At 51.0% G+C, this 14,805-nt stretch overlaps 1 protein-coding gene across 7 annotated transcripts in view; it reads right to left on the bottom strand.

Moving 5' to 3' along the window:
* Positions 1–14,805, bottom strand: part of DPP6 (dipeptidyl peptidase like 6) — a 1,045,929-nt gene that overhangs the window by 515,262 nt on the left and 515,862 nt on the right. The window contains exon 1 of one of the 7 annotated variants that reach the window (XM_043872439.1): positions 4,084–4,477. The exons of 5 other annotated variants lie outside the window; for them this stretch is intronic. In XM_043872439.1, the coding sequence (XP_043728374.1) occupies positions 4,084–4,140 (57 nt within the window). In that variant the 5' untranslated portion in view covers positions 4,141–4,477. Of the gene's footprint in view, positions 1–4,083; positions 4,478–14,805 lie in introns of those variants that run through there. One more of the 7 variants, XM_043872442.1, reaches the window with a different exon arrangement.

The raw sequence follows: 14,805 nt of genomic DNA, 5'->3' as shown, positions 1-14,805 counted from the left end.
AGGGGCTTCCCTGGTGGCTCAGATGGTAAAGAGTCTGCCTGCAGTGCAGGAGACCCGGGATCAATCCCTGGGTCAGGAAGATCCCCTGGAGAAGGAAATGGCAACCCACTCACCTCTGGCAGGACTATCAGAGCTACCGGTTTTCAGATCAAGGGACGTTACGGAGGCGACTGAACTCAACAAAGAGCAAAAGATTCAGGCTCGTCCACAGAACATAGAATATTTCCATATGAAGAGATTTTGCTGAAGACCTTTAAAGAAAAGGGATATTTGCATTTATCTGTGAGATTCCTCAGCCAAAGAAGGTGGAAGGGATCACAGGATGCAGTCTTCCTGCTCTGGGATTCTGTGATGCATGAGGCCTGCCTGTGTGTGCATGTGCGTGAGTGCATGGGTACGTATCCACACACATACAGTTACAGAGTCTGCATCCCTGCTCGCTGTGTGAGAAACAGTGTGTTCCGGCTGACTGGGATCACGGAGATGGAGCCTTCTGTCTCCTCTGTCTCTCAGCAGCACCTGAGTTGGGCATTTTCCAACTGTAAGCCATTTGACGTGAGGATAGTACAGTTTAAAAAGGGAGAGAAAGTACCTTAATTTAGTTCTCTAAGGTAGGATCTAGTTTGTGAGAATACGCTACATCAAATTAGCCTCTGATTTTTCTACTTCACTTACTAGGCTAACCTCTGGGTACATCTGAAGCAAAGGTGCTGGCCAGGGTGGATTCTGTTTTCACCAAGAAGCCTCTGTAACACCCAACTGGCTTCAGAATCAAAGGGTGGATTTAATTCCTTCAGCTTAAAAGATGTATTGTTTCCAAGCATCTCTGGGTTTTTTTATACGTCATTTAAAAATAACTTTTAGCATCTTCAGAGAGAAGGGAAAACAGTTTTCTAGAAGTCTATTTCCCATTTCACTCCAGTAGGTGCATCGTGGGTGCCCAGTCAATCATGTCCAACTCTTGGCGACCCCATAGACTGTAGCCTGCCAGGCTCCTCTGTCCATGGGATTTCCCAGGCAAGAATACTGGAGCAGGTTGCCATTTCTTCCTCCAGGGGATCTTTCCGACCCAGGGGTCGAACTCGCATCTCCAGCATTGGCAGGCGGGTACTTTACTGCCAAGCCACCTGGGAGGCCTAAAATACATCATACAGTTTCCTTAAAGAAAAAAAAAAAAAAACTCCCACATATTCATCACTTTATAGTACATATTTTAGAAAACAGGTTGGAAAAACTCGGCAATCTCTAATTAACAGGTAAAATCAATTGGTTTTATGCTATTTCTTGGATTTTTTTTTTCATTAATCTGCAGTAATCCTCAGCATGAAAAAGCTAATTCCAGCTGCCACCCATGCACCTGGCTCCCAACTACCAAGGCAGGTAAGAAACTGTAACACGTGTGTTAGTGTGCTGAGAACAAAGTGGTCGTCTATTGCAACAGCCAAAAATGTGTGAGCATCATGCCACATTAAATCCACATCCTTGGTAATGCTAAGAGTTTCAACCAGGAAGCAATGCTTGGTGATTTGAAGGTAGTCATGAAGTTAGTACAATACAACACAATCAAAAGATCTCCAACCCAACAATCAAATCACAAACTGGCATCTATCTCTTTCTCTCTCCTAAAATAAATTGGATCATATTTCTCCCAGCCTGGGTAAGGGGCCATCCCCAAAGCATTATGAGTCAAAAAGAAGAAAATTATATGAAAGAGTGGAGGAATCATTAAGAGCTCGGCAGTCAAAACACAGAAACAACTCAAATATCTTCTGAAAACTGACAGATAATGGAGGAAGAAGAAACGGTTTTCATGAACTATTTCATTTTCCTCTTTGTTTCTGGGGCAATTAAGATTTTAACCAATGTCCCCTAAAGGTATATTTATTGTATTTCACTTAAAAAAAATTTTTTTAATGCGGACCATTTTAGAAGTCTTTTATTGAATTTCCTACAATATTGCTTCAGTTTTATGTTTTGGTGTTTTGGCTACGAGGCATGTGAGATCTTAGTTCCCTGACTAGGGATCGAACCCATGCTCCCTGCATTGGAAGTCTTAACCACTGGTCCGCCAGGGAAGCTCATGGTGTATTTATTTTAGATGCAGTATCTCCATCCTCCAATCCCATTTTGCTTCTCCTCTCCTAACTCTGCTGCTGACCTTTTATTTATTGGACTATGGGTTCTGGGAATTCCTCAGGGTTAAGGCGACACCACTCTGAGGAGAGTGGAAAGGGCCCTCCCCACTGCCTGGGGTGAGACAGACTCTTCTGGACGTCCCACCAGCTCCCAGAAGCCAGGTCATGCCAGCTGAAGTCTTCCACAATTACAGGGTGTTCAAGTATAAGGGATTTCCCAAGATAAAAAGTATAACATCAAACAAGGGCTTATCCATCCTCCCAAACCCACAACCTAATGAAACATTTCCAGGATTCTGGCATGTGAGGGTATCAAGCAGACTGAGAACAAAACTGAACAGGAACCATGGACCTTCTTTTACGTAACAGCCTGGGCTTCTGAGGGCCCACCCTTGGGTTTAGACCCATGAATAGCAATGCACTGTCCCCTGGTCTGAGATGCTACCCCAGTCCTTGCTAGAAGCTGGAAGCCCAGGGCAGGTTTATTTTACAGCTAGTGAGGAGGAGCTTAGTAATAAGAGGAAGCCCTGTCAGTAACCAGAGGTTAATTCCGGTTGGACATGTTACTTTATTGAACACACACCCTGAAGGAAGGCTTCGTTTGCCTCGTGTGAACCTGCGTCCAGGCCACCCTGAGCATTAACCCTCACACAAGCTTGCCGACTGCATAGCAGGGTTCCGAGATTTCCATAATGACAAAATCTTCTTCCCAGAAGAAACAAAACTGCACTTAAGTTCTGTAGATGATGATGATACAACCAATAAGATGGTCTCATTTTTGGTGGAAAACTGGGATTTGAGGAAATGACCAAAAACATGCAGTTTGCACTGCATACTAAGTAGATCCACTGAATAGATCCAAAGTTGCCTTCGGAAGGTCTCTGAAGAGTTGACGATGGGACTGTCACACGGGGCCCCCCCAAAGAGGCCCTTTGCCTTCTCTGAACTTGAAAGGGGTCCCCATTCTTTGCCCCAACCCTAGCGAGTGACAGCGAACAACACCTCTAAAATACACAGGGAGACTCGGTTGGTGCTGTGGATTCACCAAGCCTGAGCGAGCTGCTCTGCCAAGCTACGGGTGTCTCCCAGGATCTACTTTAATGATCTGCCCGACAAGAACTAAGCACTGATTAAAAGATAAGAACCCTCAAGATCTTCTGAGAAGAGGATTCCTCTATAAGAGCTTGCGGGCTCCCCTTTATCCCTTGAGCTTCTGCAGACGCTGGGCCTCCTCAGGGCAGGGTGAGTGGCTGTCCCCTGCCACCTGGGGACACCGACACAGTCCGGCCTCCCCTGCCAGCCCTTTAAGAACTGCCACTTCTCAGCCGGGGCCCCTCTGGTCTTAACAGAGCATCCTCTGACTTTTCCAGCTGGGAGAGTCTGCACTCTCTAAATGCCAGGATGAATGGCAGTGATCTGCTAGTACCTTCCAAAATACTGGGGCGGGGGCAGCAGGAAAAGGGGACACAGGGATCCAAAAAAAAAGTCCTTTAAGCAGACCTGGCATGTCTTCTCCTGATTTGTGTTAGAACCAAAGCAAAGTCCTGCTGGAGAGTCATGAGCAGCTGAATTTGGGGAGAGGGCTGCGCTAGCCACTTCCTGCAGCCCCCCTCCAGCCCGCCTCCCCAGATTACAAAGTAGCCGGCACCCTTCACAACTGACAGGCTACATTTGGCAGCTCTGAGAGAGGCCTTTGTCAGCGGTCCCCACACATCAAGTTTACCTCTCCAGATGCTCCCTGGGCCCATGCATTATGGATGGACTAGGGATCCTTCAAAAATAGAAGCGGGGTGGGGAGGACAAAGGCAGTCCCCTCCGGCACCGTCAGGGCTCTTGATCTCCCTGGGCAGCCCGGGGGGTCAGGTGGCTACAGTCGTGCAAACACACAATCATTCAAGAGACACAACCGCCACCCTCTCGGGCACACGCACCTCGAGCCCAGCCTTACCTGCTCCTGCTGTTGCACGGATTTCCCCGAAGCGTTGGGCTCCTTGGCTGTGGTCATGGTCCCCTGCTTCAGGGTGCACGCCGGCTCAGCGGCAGGTGCGATCTGAGCGGGAGGACTTCGGGGCCCCCAGAGTCCAGCCGGCCAGAGGACTGGGGCTTAGTCCATACTTCCCAAAGCCCACGGCTGCTGGAGAGGGGGTGGGGGGGGGTAGGGAGGGCGAGTGGGTACGGCCGCCTAGTTCTCTCTTTTAAATGCACAGAGAAGAAGCGGGGCGATGCTGCGGCTTCGCGGGGCTTCTGCAATTAGCAACAGCCTCTGCAATCGCCACAGAAACAACGACCACTGCTTAGCAACCGGGCAAGTGGCGGCGCGGTGCAGGAAGGGGACCCGAGTGATGCGCGCCGCTCCCGCCCGCCTCCCGCGGCGCACGGCGCATGCTCCGGCCGGCGGCGGGGCGGGGAGGGGGCTGGGGAGGGGGCGCCGGCGCGGAAGGGGAGGGGGGAGGGGGGAGGGGAGAGGGGAGGGGGCGCCAGCGGGGGAGGGGGAGGGGCGCTTGCTCCGCCAACCTGTGCAGGTGGCCAGACCTGCGCCCCCGGGGCACCGCTGCGGGCAGGTCACACCCTGGCGGGGGGGGGGGGGGGGTAGTGGGGGCGCGCGAAGGGACCACGCGGCGAGGGGCTTTGTTTGTCCCCCTGCCAAGCGCAGGGCCTCTTGAGGAGCAAAGATGCCCGCGGGCATCAAAGAATGGCTTCTTTTCTGTTTGCCTGGTGGGTTTTTCCCGCCCGCCCCCGCCCCCCGCCCCGTTCCGCCGCCCCCACCAGGAACAGTAGGCATGGCAATCTTGGCCTTTATTTTCCTTAAAATTCAGAAAACTTAACTACGGTCTGTCTTTTTAACTCAGAGAATCGTCTGTTTCTCTGTGAAAATCAACCAGGACCTCAAGGGTGTCTGATGGTTAAAAGGAAAGAAGCCGGTGGGTGACCTTATGGAACTCAAGGGCTCCCTGCTCTGTCCTGAGCTCAAGGAGAGACAGAGACAAGGGTGGCTGGCTCGCTCTTGGGCCTCATGTCCTTGAGCTTGGTCCTGACCCTGGGCAGACGAGTGGCTGGTGGAGGAGAAACGCCCAGTGGGGACTCCGAGCCTGCTGAGCCGATGGCCTGCAGGTAGGGACACCTGTGCTTTCCAGCACCCTGGGCTACGCCGACGCCCAGAGGTTTTTGCTGCCCCCGTGTGACTGCCCGCCTCCCAGTTGGGAGCCTCTGGGACCAAAGGGCTTCAGGCCTCGGACACTCCCTGTCGTGGGGGAGCGTGGCCATCGCCCCCAGCCCTGAGGAAGTGCTTCCCCTGGGCTCCAGGCAGTCCTGCCTTCACCCCTGTGAAGCCAGTGCAGCGTCTTGCAAAGAGAAGGCAGAGTAGACCCGTATCCAGTTGAAGGTTTTAATAGAAGACTTCCTTTGTTCCGCTCCTCCCCTGACCCCCGACCTCCGTCCTTCTATAGCAACACACAACAGCGAGACCCAAGGCCCCGTGTCCTTCCCTGGAGTGGATGCTCGAGTCCTGCTCCTGCAGGGGCCCCCCTCAACCACAGCCTGAAATTTGGCTCTAAGCGTTTACTTGGCACCAATTCCAGAAGGTCAGGATGGGCAGCTGGGAGCTTGGCTGGCTCGGCCGAGAGTACAAAAATGGCAAAGCCCCGTGTGAGAGCCTTGTCGCACAGTCTGGCTTCGGTTTGTGTCCTGTTTGTCTTTTATTTAGACATCCCTGCAGGGAGGGGGCTTTCCAGGTGGGAACAGCAGTGGTGTGTTCCCGGTGGGCCACACCCAGGGGGTCCGGAACCCAGGGTATCTCCGGTGTGGGCTGCTGGCACTGTGCCAGGCCACACAGACACTCAGGGGGGTGGTCGCTCTGGAAGGAAAGGGGCGGTCACTGTAGTGTGAAGTCCCCAAGCAAACCGGCCGTGGAGGCCGCAGCAGCCAAGACTCAGAAAGGAGGCCTGGGGAGCGGGGTGAGCAGCGCCCCCTCCCCTAACACAGCTGGACCCTGGCGGCCCCAGGGGCACCCCGGTGATGGGCAAGACCAGCAGCCCTTGCGGCAAAATGGTTCATCCCTGAGCATCTCAGAACTGGTCTGTTCTCCTGGGTTGGGGTGGGTCACATTTTAAAACCACCATCAGTTCATGTCTCTGAGAGCATCCACTGCTGACTCACGGGGGCCATGAATGCCACCCGGCACCGCTGTCCAAGGACAGGACGTGAGCTGGGGGAGGAGAAGGCAGAAGGTTCCCAGGGCCCTGAGCCTAACCGAGTGGGTGGTACCCCAAACTGCTCAGCCGAGTCTGCTGGGGAAGCGCGTGAAACCCTCAGGGCACTTCTATTTTACTTCTCAGTAAAGACTGTAAATGTGATTTTATATCTAAAATGAATATGGATATCATGCAAAGTTCACACACATTTGCAAGATTATACCTGATCCTTCAAAGGAGTCTCCTGCTGGCCCCGCAGCGTCAGATCTCTTGGAGCTCTGCCCCCCGACCCCGAACACACACACACACCCATCCTGCAACTGCTCTGTCTTCAAGAGCCATTGATGGGAAGGACAAGCTCGCAAATGGCTGGTGGATGGACAGGCCAAGTGGTGACGCTTGGAACCTTTCCGTGGGCTTTTCTGGCCCCAGGTGCCCAGAGCCCAAGTTTTCTGCATACTTGACTTGGACAGCTTTTAAAAGAGAAAGGGCAGGACTTCCATCCGAGCCAGATGACACAGATGAGCCCGCAGGACGTTTCGATGAGTGAAGTAACCCAGTCACGGAAGGACGAATACTGCCTGACTCCACGGCTATAGAGGAATCTAAAATAGATTCACAGAGGCAGACAGTGGAATGGTTCTGCGAGGGGGTGGGGGAGGGTGGGGGGCAGCGGAAGCAGGGAGTGGCTGTGCAAAGTTTATAAAACTTCTCTTCCCCCAGATGAAAAGGTCCTAGAGCTGCCGTAAACATCTGCTTCCAGTTAACAACCATGCATCGTATACTGACAAATCTGTTAGCCAAAGTGCGTCAGAGAAAAACAAGTACCATATCATGTCAGTCATACGTGGAGGACAGTAAGCAAACAAAATTAAATCAACACAAAAGCACAGAGTGACCAAGAACAGAGAAGTGGTTACCAGATGGGAAGGGGCGGGGGCGAGATGGATGCAAGAGGATCGAGGGGACGGATGGAGACGGTTTCTGGTGGTGAGTACACTGCAGGGGGCACGGAAGTCCAAACATGTTGTGTCCACATGAAACATACCATGTTAGAAGCCCACGTTATTGGACCTCAGTAAAAATAAATCTACTGGGATTAACAGACACACAGCACTATATTTACAGTATGTAACCAGCAAGGACCTACTGGACAGCCCAGGGAACTCTACTCAATCTTTTGTAATAATCTATAAGGGAAAAGATGGCATCACCGACTCGATGGACATGAGTTTGAGCAAGCTCCAGGAGTTGGTGATGGACAGGGAGGCCTGGCGTGCTGCTGTCCATGGGGTCACAAGGAGTCAGACATGACTGAGTGACTGAACTGAAGTGAAATGATAACGGAAAAGACTGGAAAAATAGATACAGATGTATGTATGACTGAAACAGTGCCGCACACCTGAGACTAACACATTGTAAATCAACTGTGGGCTTCCCTGATGGTAAAGTGGTAAAGAATCCACCTGCCAACCAGGAGATGTGGGTTCGAACCCTGGGTCGGGAAGATCCCCTGGAGAAGGAAAGGGCTACCCACTCCAGTATTCTTGCCTAGGAAATTTCATGAACAGAGGAGTCTGGCAGGCTACAGTCCGTGTGGTCACAGAGAGTCAGACGTGACTTAATGACTAAACAACAACAAAAATCACCTATACTCCCCAAAACCATCACAATATTGCAACATTGTAAACTAATTATCCTCTAAATATTAAAAAAAAAAAAGTTATGGCAAAAACCATCACAATATTGTAATTATCCTCTAACTTAAAAATCAACTATATTCCAATTAAAAAGATAACAACAAAAATATATCTAAAAAATGTCTGTTCAAAGGGTAGATCTTTGAAAGAGAAAGGGCTGTGTTTTATCCATGTTTTAAAATTAATCAGTATGCCTCCAGAACAAAAGCGCCAGGCCCAAGTTTATCCTTCAAGCTCAGGGGTGTCCTGCGCGCTTCTTTCCCGGCCTTAGTGTCTGCCTCAATGAGCATTAATTTTTTGCATCCATCCTCAGCAAAGGGACCACGTCAAGGCTTACTTGCCTCACAGTACCTGCAGTGACAGCGGCCACCTGGGGCTGCCCTGTGCTGGGTACCCACGCCCAGCATGTCTGTGAGGCAGGCCCTGCGACTGCCCTGTTTTATGAAAGGAAATGGACATTTTGTGAATTTAAATATTATACCCATCGTTACCCAGCAAGGAAGTGCCCAGCCTAAACTTGGGCAGGCCAGGCCTGGGGCTACCGTGTTTCACTGCCTCGAAATGCCGGCAGAGCAGAAGATGGAAGATGCTTAACTAGTCTGTGCCAGGAAGGACACTGAGCCCCGGACCCCGTTGTCTTAACTGATCCTTAGAAACCTCTTAGATACACATGGCATTAGCTCGCTAGGGCAGCCGCAACAGAGCGTCAGGAGGAGCCCAGGGTCACAGCGTTGGCGCCTTCGGGGGCCCCTGTCCTGGGGGGTCCCTCCCTGTGTCCGACCTGCAGGGGCCTTCGGGGGCCCCTGTCCTGGGGGGTCCCTCCGTGTGTCCGACCTGCTCTTCATACAGGACACGGGGCATGTGGGATGAGGGGCCCGCCCAGTGACCTCACTTTATGTGAATCAGCCTTTTAAAGACCGTGTCTTCAGACACAGTCCCATTCTGAGGCCCTGCGGTTGCAACTTCAACGTGTAAATAAGGAGGTACACAGTTCAGCCCCGAATGTTCATTGTGAGCCCACTTCACCGATGAGGAAACTGAGGCTTGAAACGATTCCGCAGTCTTTCCAACACCCACACAGTCGGTAATGAGCAGCAGAGATACTCCAAACAAGAGGAAGGTGCCTGACCAGCCCTCAGGTATCTGCGAAGCGGCAGGCAGCTCAAGGGTCTGCCCTGATGGCCCACTCTGGTTAAGTCCCTGCTGGGGGTCCCGGGAGGATCCGAGCGCTGTAGAGACTCGCCCTTCCCAGGTGAGGGTTCCCTGTGCCGAGAGAGGTGGCGGGGGCGGCGGCAGAGAGCAGCGGGTGTGAGCAGCCTCCCTCCCGCAGCACACGGCAGGGGCCACGGCGACGCCTGCTCCTCTCTGCGCTCTGCCGGCTCTTCTCTGCGCTCGCTGGACACAGGCAGCTGAGCCTGGCAGAGCGCGGCAGCCCGCCGGCCAAGGAGGCCGCCGCCAGCTGCTCGCCCTGCGTTACCCTCCTCCCTCTCCCACTGGCCCCGGCGCTTGGCGTTACCAGAAAGCTCAGATCCCGCAGGCAGGCTCCCTGCGTGGGCCCGAAGCCCCGCGGCCCCAAGCAGGTGCAGCGAGCGGGACGCTTGGTCACGTGGGCGCCACGCAGCCTTCAGCCTCCTCTCCAGTCCAGCGGGTCCCAGACGGGCCGCCCGCACCGGCTCCGGGGATCCGGTCTGCGTGCGCATGTGCGGCCCGAGGTCCTGCGGCCGCCCCAGGCCGTTCTCACTCCGCTGATCTCCGCTCACTTTGCCCGGAACAGCTTTGCCTCACGACTGGCTCCATCAGCCCGTCTTTACCAAGCACCTACTATGTGCCGAGGGCAGCACCACCGACAAGAAGCAGGCTCGTCAGCTGCCTTGTTGCTGTAAGGGATCAGAATGGCCTTAGAGTAGGATCCCTGAAGATCTTGATTTTTTTTTTTTTTTAGCATTAACCATCGGCAAGAGAAACCAATTCTAACTTACAGTTCCCTGAAAATAAAAGTGAATATGGGCAGCAAGGTAAGATTCCCTGGAGAGTCCCGTCAGGATCCAAAGAAGTAAGTTTAGAAAAAGAGCTTATAGAGATACATACTGAAAATTATCACTAGGGAGGAGATGTGGCTAAGTTTCCTGAAGACTGGATTTCTCCAGAGAAACAGAACCAATAGGGTGTGTGTGTGTGTGTGTGTGTGTGTACACATAAAGAAGAAACTGAAGTCGCTCAGTCATGTCCGACTCTTTTCGACCCCACAGACTGCAGCCTACCAGGCTCCTCTGTCCACAGGATTTTCCAGGCAAGAGTTCTGGCATGGGTTGCCACTGCCTTCTCCAGAGGATCTTCTGGACCCAGGGATCGAACCTGGGTCTCCCGCATTGTAGCAGACGCATTGCCATCTGAGCCACCAGGGACAGAATCCAAACATTTGTATGCATATATATATACACATACACATACATATACATATACACATACACACACATACATATACACATACATATACACATACATATACACATACACATACATATACACATACATATACGGAGAGAGAGAGGTTGGTTACTTTTTTTTATTTGGCTGTGTTGGGTCTTGGCTTTGGCATGCAGGCTTAATTGCCCCCATGGCATGTGGGATCTTAGTTCCCTGACCAGGGATTGAACCCATGCCCCTTGCACTGGAAGGCAGATTTTTAACTCCTGCACAATCTGAGAAGTCCCGAGGTTGGTTATTTTTAGGAATTTAGGGAGTTGGCTCATTTGATTGCGGGGGCTTGCTAATATGAAATCTGCAGGGTAGGACTGTGCAGGCCAGCAGGCTGGAAACCCAGGGAAAAGGCCATCTGGAGGTAGAATTCTGTCTTCCTTTGGGGAGGTTGGTCTCTTTTCTCTTAAAGCCTTCAACTGATTAGACAAAGCCCACCCACACTAAAGAGGGTAATATGCTTTACTCAGAAGGCTACTGACTTAAATGTTAATCCCATTAAAAAGCACCAGTCCTTCACAGCAACATCTAGGAGACCAAACGCTGGGACCACGGGCCAGCTGCACTGACACATAAAATCAACCATGACAGGAGGTAAATAGAGGTGACTGGTAAAGCATTCACTTTATATTCACCTCATTCATAATGAGGTGAATATTCTTAATTTACTAATACTCTTCTTCTCCTCTCCCCTTTTCCCATCTTTCTACCTGAAATGTTTGCTATAATATTGAATCATGAAATCCAGACCGTTCATGGGAGAAAACAGAAAAGCCATCTCACTTTCACTTTTCACTTTCATGCACTGGAGAAGGAAATGGCAACCCACTCCAATATTCTTTCCTGGAGAATCCCAGGGACAGAGGAGCCTGGTGGGCTGCCGTCTATGGGGTCGCACAGAGTCGGACACGACTGAAGTGACTTAGCAGCAGCAGCAGCAGCAGATTCCTGAGCTTCTTACCTCCACATTTTTTATACAGAAGACAGAAAGAAATTTCTCTCTTATATAAGCCACCATGACTTGGGTTTTCTGTCATGTACAACCAAGACGAGCTCAAATGAACACAGGACAAATTCCTCTTCTGTCTTCTCTTTTTATTACTCCTAACAGTTTTGCTAAGAGTATCCCCCTAAAATTGCAGCCAATTAGGAAGAAACAGGAGCTGATCTTATCTATTTATTTATTTGGCCATGTTGTGTGGCTTGTGGGATCTTAGTTCCCTGACCAGGGATCAAATCCACATTCCCTGAAGTGGAAGCACTGAGTCTTAACCCCTGGGCTGCCAGGGAAGTCTCTGATCCATCTTAAGAGACCTGAGAAATGTATGTTGATTTCCAGATGTAGCAAATAAGTGAGCTTCTAAGTCAGGTCCCCCTGAGTCAAACCTGATCCACTTCTTATTTTATAAATAAAGTTTTACTGGGACACAGCTGAGCCCGTTCACTCACACGTTGTCTAATGAATGCTTTTGCACTATAGTAGCAGAATTGAACTTGTGACAAAGGCCATGTGACCTGCAAGGCAGAACATTATTATCTGATGCTTTGCAGAAAAAGCTTGCAGACCCCAGGTCTAGAGTGACTCTTGTTACTTGTCAATTACAGTTATGTGCCCTCACTCAGAATCACAAAATCAATAGAAAAAAAAAAAAAAAAAAAAAACAACTTCTATCCAAGTAGACCACTCCTCCGATTCCCTAAAAGGAAAGACCATGGGAAAAAAATCCTAACCGTTTTTTGCCATCAGCCTCCTGTCTTCACAGGAAGACAAATGTTTCCACACAGTTCCCCTCTCGCACTGTTTTCAGAGCATCTCATTTCTCGTAGGGAGACTGGGACTTGACCTGCAACCCGCCACACACCCCTGTGTACATTCTGACAGCGTCCTCTCCAAAGGCCACAGCAGACCCACGGACTGGAGTTCACTGCCCTGGAAGCCAGAATCTTCTGTGGATCTGGGAATACTGAAAGCATTCAAATGGCTTGCAAAATCCATACCTCCATCACCTAGAGTAAGTGCTTGATACTGTTTGTCTGGATACATGAATAATATGGTGTATTCAAAGGAATTCAATGACAAATTCCATTTGAATGATTTTCATCTTTCCCTAAAAGATGCTTCCCTCGCTGATCATAAACCTTCACGAGGTAAGGTAATGTTACCCACTGTCCCTGGAGATGAGGCCGCAGGACGCCTGGCCTGAGCCAGCGTGTCCAGCTGTTGGAGACGCCCCCGGCCCGTGTTTACAGATGTGTTACCGTGTGCTGAGTGCTTTCTGTGTGAGTCAGGAAATGTGTTCTCATAAACTCCGAGTCTAATAGGAGATGCAGACTTGTAGCATATAAATGTCTTTTGGTTCTGCCTTAGGAAGCACTCTCTGGGGGCTCAGACAATAAAGAGTCAGCCTGCAATGCGGGAGACCCGGGTTCAATCCCTGGGTTGGGCAGATCCCCTGAAGAAGGGAATGGCACCCCACTCCAGTCCTCTTGCCAGGAGAATTCCATAGACAGAGGAGCCTGGTGGGCTGCAGTCCATGGGTCACAAAATAATTGGACACGACTGAGCAACGGACACTTTCACTTTCTTTCTCTTAGGAAGCACAAGGGGAAAGAGGTGGTGGTGGAGGTGGGGAGAGGGTTTGGAGGCAATCCTCGCAGAAGGCCGTGCAAAATGCTCTGGACGCACGCCAGTCAACACTAAGCAGTGATGAGCAGCAAGGCCACGTGTATACAGGGCAGCAGGGATGGATGACAGACACAGTGCTCAGAGCAAAAACTCAGAGACAGAAACGCGCACTGACACACACACACATATGCATACATGTGTGAATACATTTGCACAAATAATGCACACAGAACACATATGCATACATCCAGAAACCTTCTAACAAATCAGAAATGCATTCGTACAAAGATACGTGTTTTGCAAAAAATACAAACTGAAAGCTACCCAGCAGATGTGATATAAGGTCTGCTGATGGTGGGAGGGAAAGGGGCCTGAACTGGGAGGGAGACGCAGGGAGGGAGGAAGAGAGGCAGCGGGGAGCGTGAGGCACAGGAAGGGGGAAGTCAGAGGGGGCTTTGCTTGGACCACGGGTGATCACGTGATGTCAGCTCTACCTCTGTAAACTTCAGCTTCCCCTCCTGCAAGTAGGGTGGCGAAAAGTCCAAATAAAATGAGTGGAGAGGGATTTGCTTGGCGATCCAGTGGGTAAGAATCATCTGCCAGTGCAGGAGACGTGGATTTGATCCTTGGTCCGGGAAGATCCCACGTGCCCCAGAGCAACTCAGCCCCTGGGCCACAGCTACTGAGCCCGTGCCCTGCAGCAAGACACTGACTCCTGCTCGCCGCAACTAGAGATAGCCCAAGAGCAGCAACCAAGTCCCAGCGCAGCCCTAAATAAGTAAATATTCAAAAAAAAAAAAAAACCAAGCTTAAGACATGTATTGAGACCCCTCAGGAGCCCTGCATGGTTACTTGTACCATCTTAATTAACTCTCCTAACAGTCCTAGGAAATAACTAATTCTCAATTTATAGATAAAGGAAAAGGGGCTCTGAGAGATCGGATCACTTGCCCGAGGTCACACAGGCAATGGTTTGAAGGATGGGCCTGCCGTGGGTCCCCGTGTAAGTCCAACTCTCCACTCTGTGTAGACCCATCACACTCCCTGAATTAGGTGTCCCCTGGTATGAATACCTTCCAGCTGGGAAATTCTATTGGGTGAGTCCAGGTAGATATTCCAAGGTTGATAATCAAATTTATGCAAATTGCCACTGTGCAAAAACGTCTGAAACTGTCTCCCCTACACCTGGTCACACCCCAGGCTGTTCAATAGCAGCCTCGTCTCAACCATCAGGGGGACCAGATGCAATACAAACTGTGTGGCATTTTGAAAACCTCATTTAAAAATGTGCATGTTTCATGCCGAAGTAGCTTAATTCCATTCCAACTGCTATTTTTCGCGTCTCCCCCTGACCCATCTTGTATCGTGAAGCCTGGCCAGAGAGCATGGGCAACCTGGCGCCCAGGCAGGTGGGCAACCTGAGCTGGCTAGTCACGGCTGGGCACTGCCCACTTCTCCCCAGGTGCCTCACGCTGCCAGGATGACCTTGGCAACAGCAGCCCGACAGATGTCTTGGTGACAGTCTCTGATGGCCCAGGCTGAAATTTCCAGGGCTGTTCGCAAGGCCCGCTGTGAACGAGCTCTCCTGCTAGTTGGGTAACAGCAGGCGTGGAGGGGGACTCAGGTCTTTCCGCTGTTGCAATATGGTCATTGGTGCCTCCGGACAGACACCCTCA

Source organism: Cervus elaphus, chromosome 18 (genome assembly GCF_910594005.1).
Source record: "Cervus elaphus chromosome 18, mCerEla1.1, whole genome shotgun sequence".
Classification (NCBI taxonomy): Eukaryota; Metazoa; Chordata; class Mammalia; order Artiodactyla; family Cervidae; genus Cervus; species Cervus elaphus.
The sequence above is the reverse complement of the archived record's forward strand: the minus strand, read 5'-3'. Positions and strand labels throughout refer to the sequence as shown.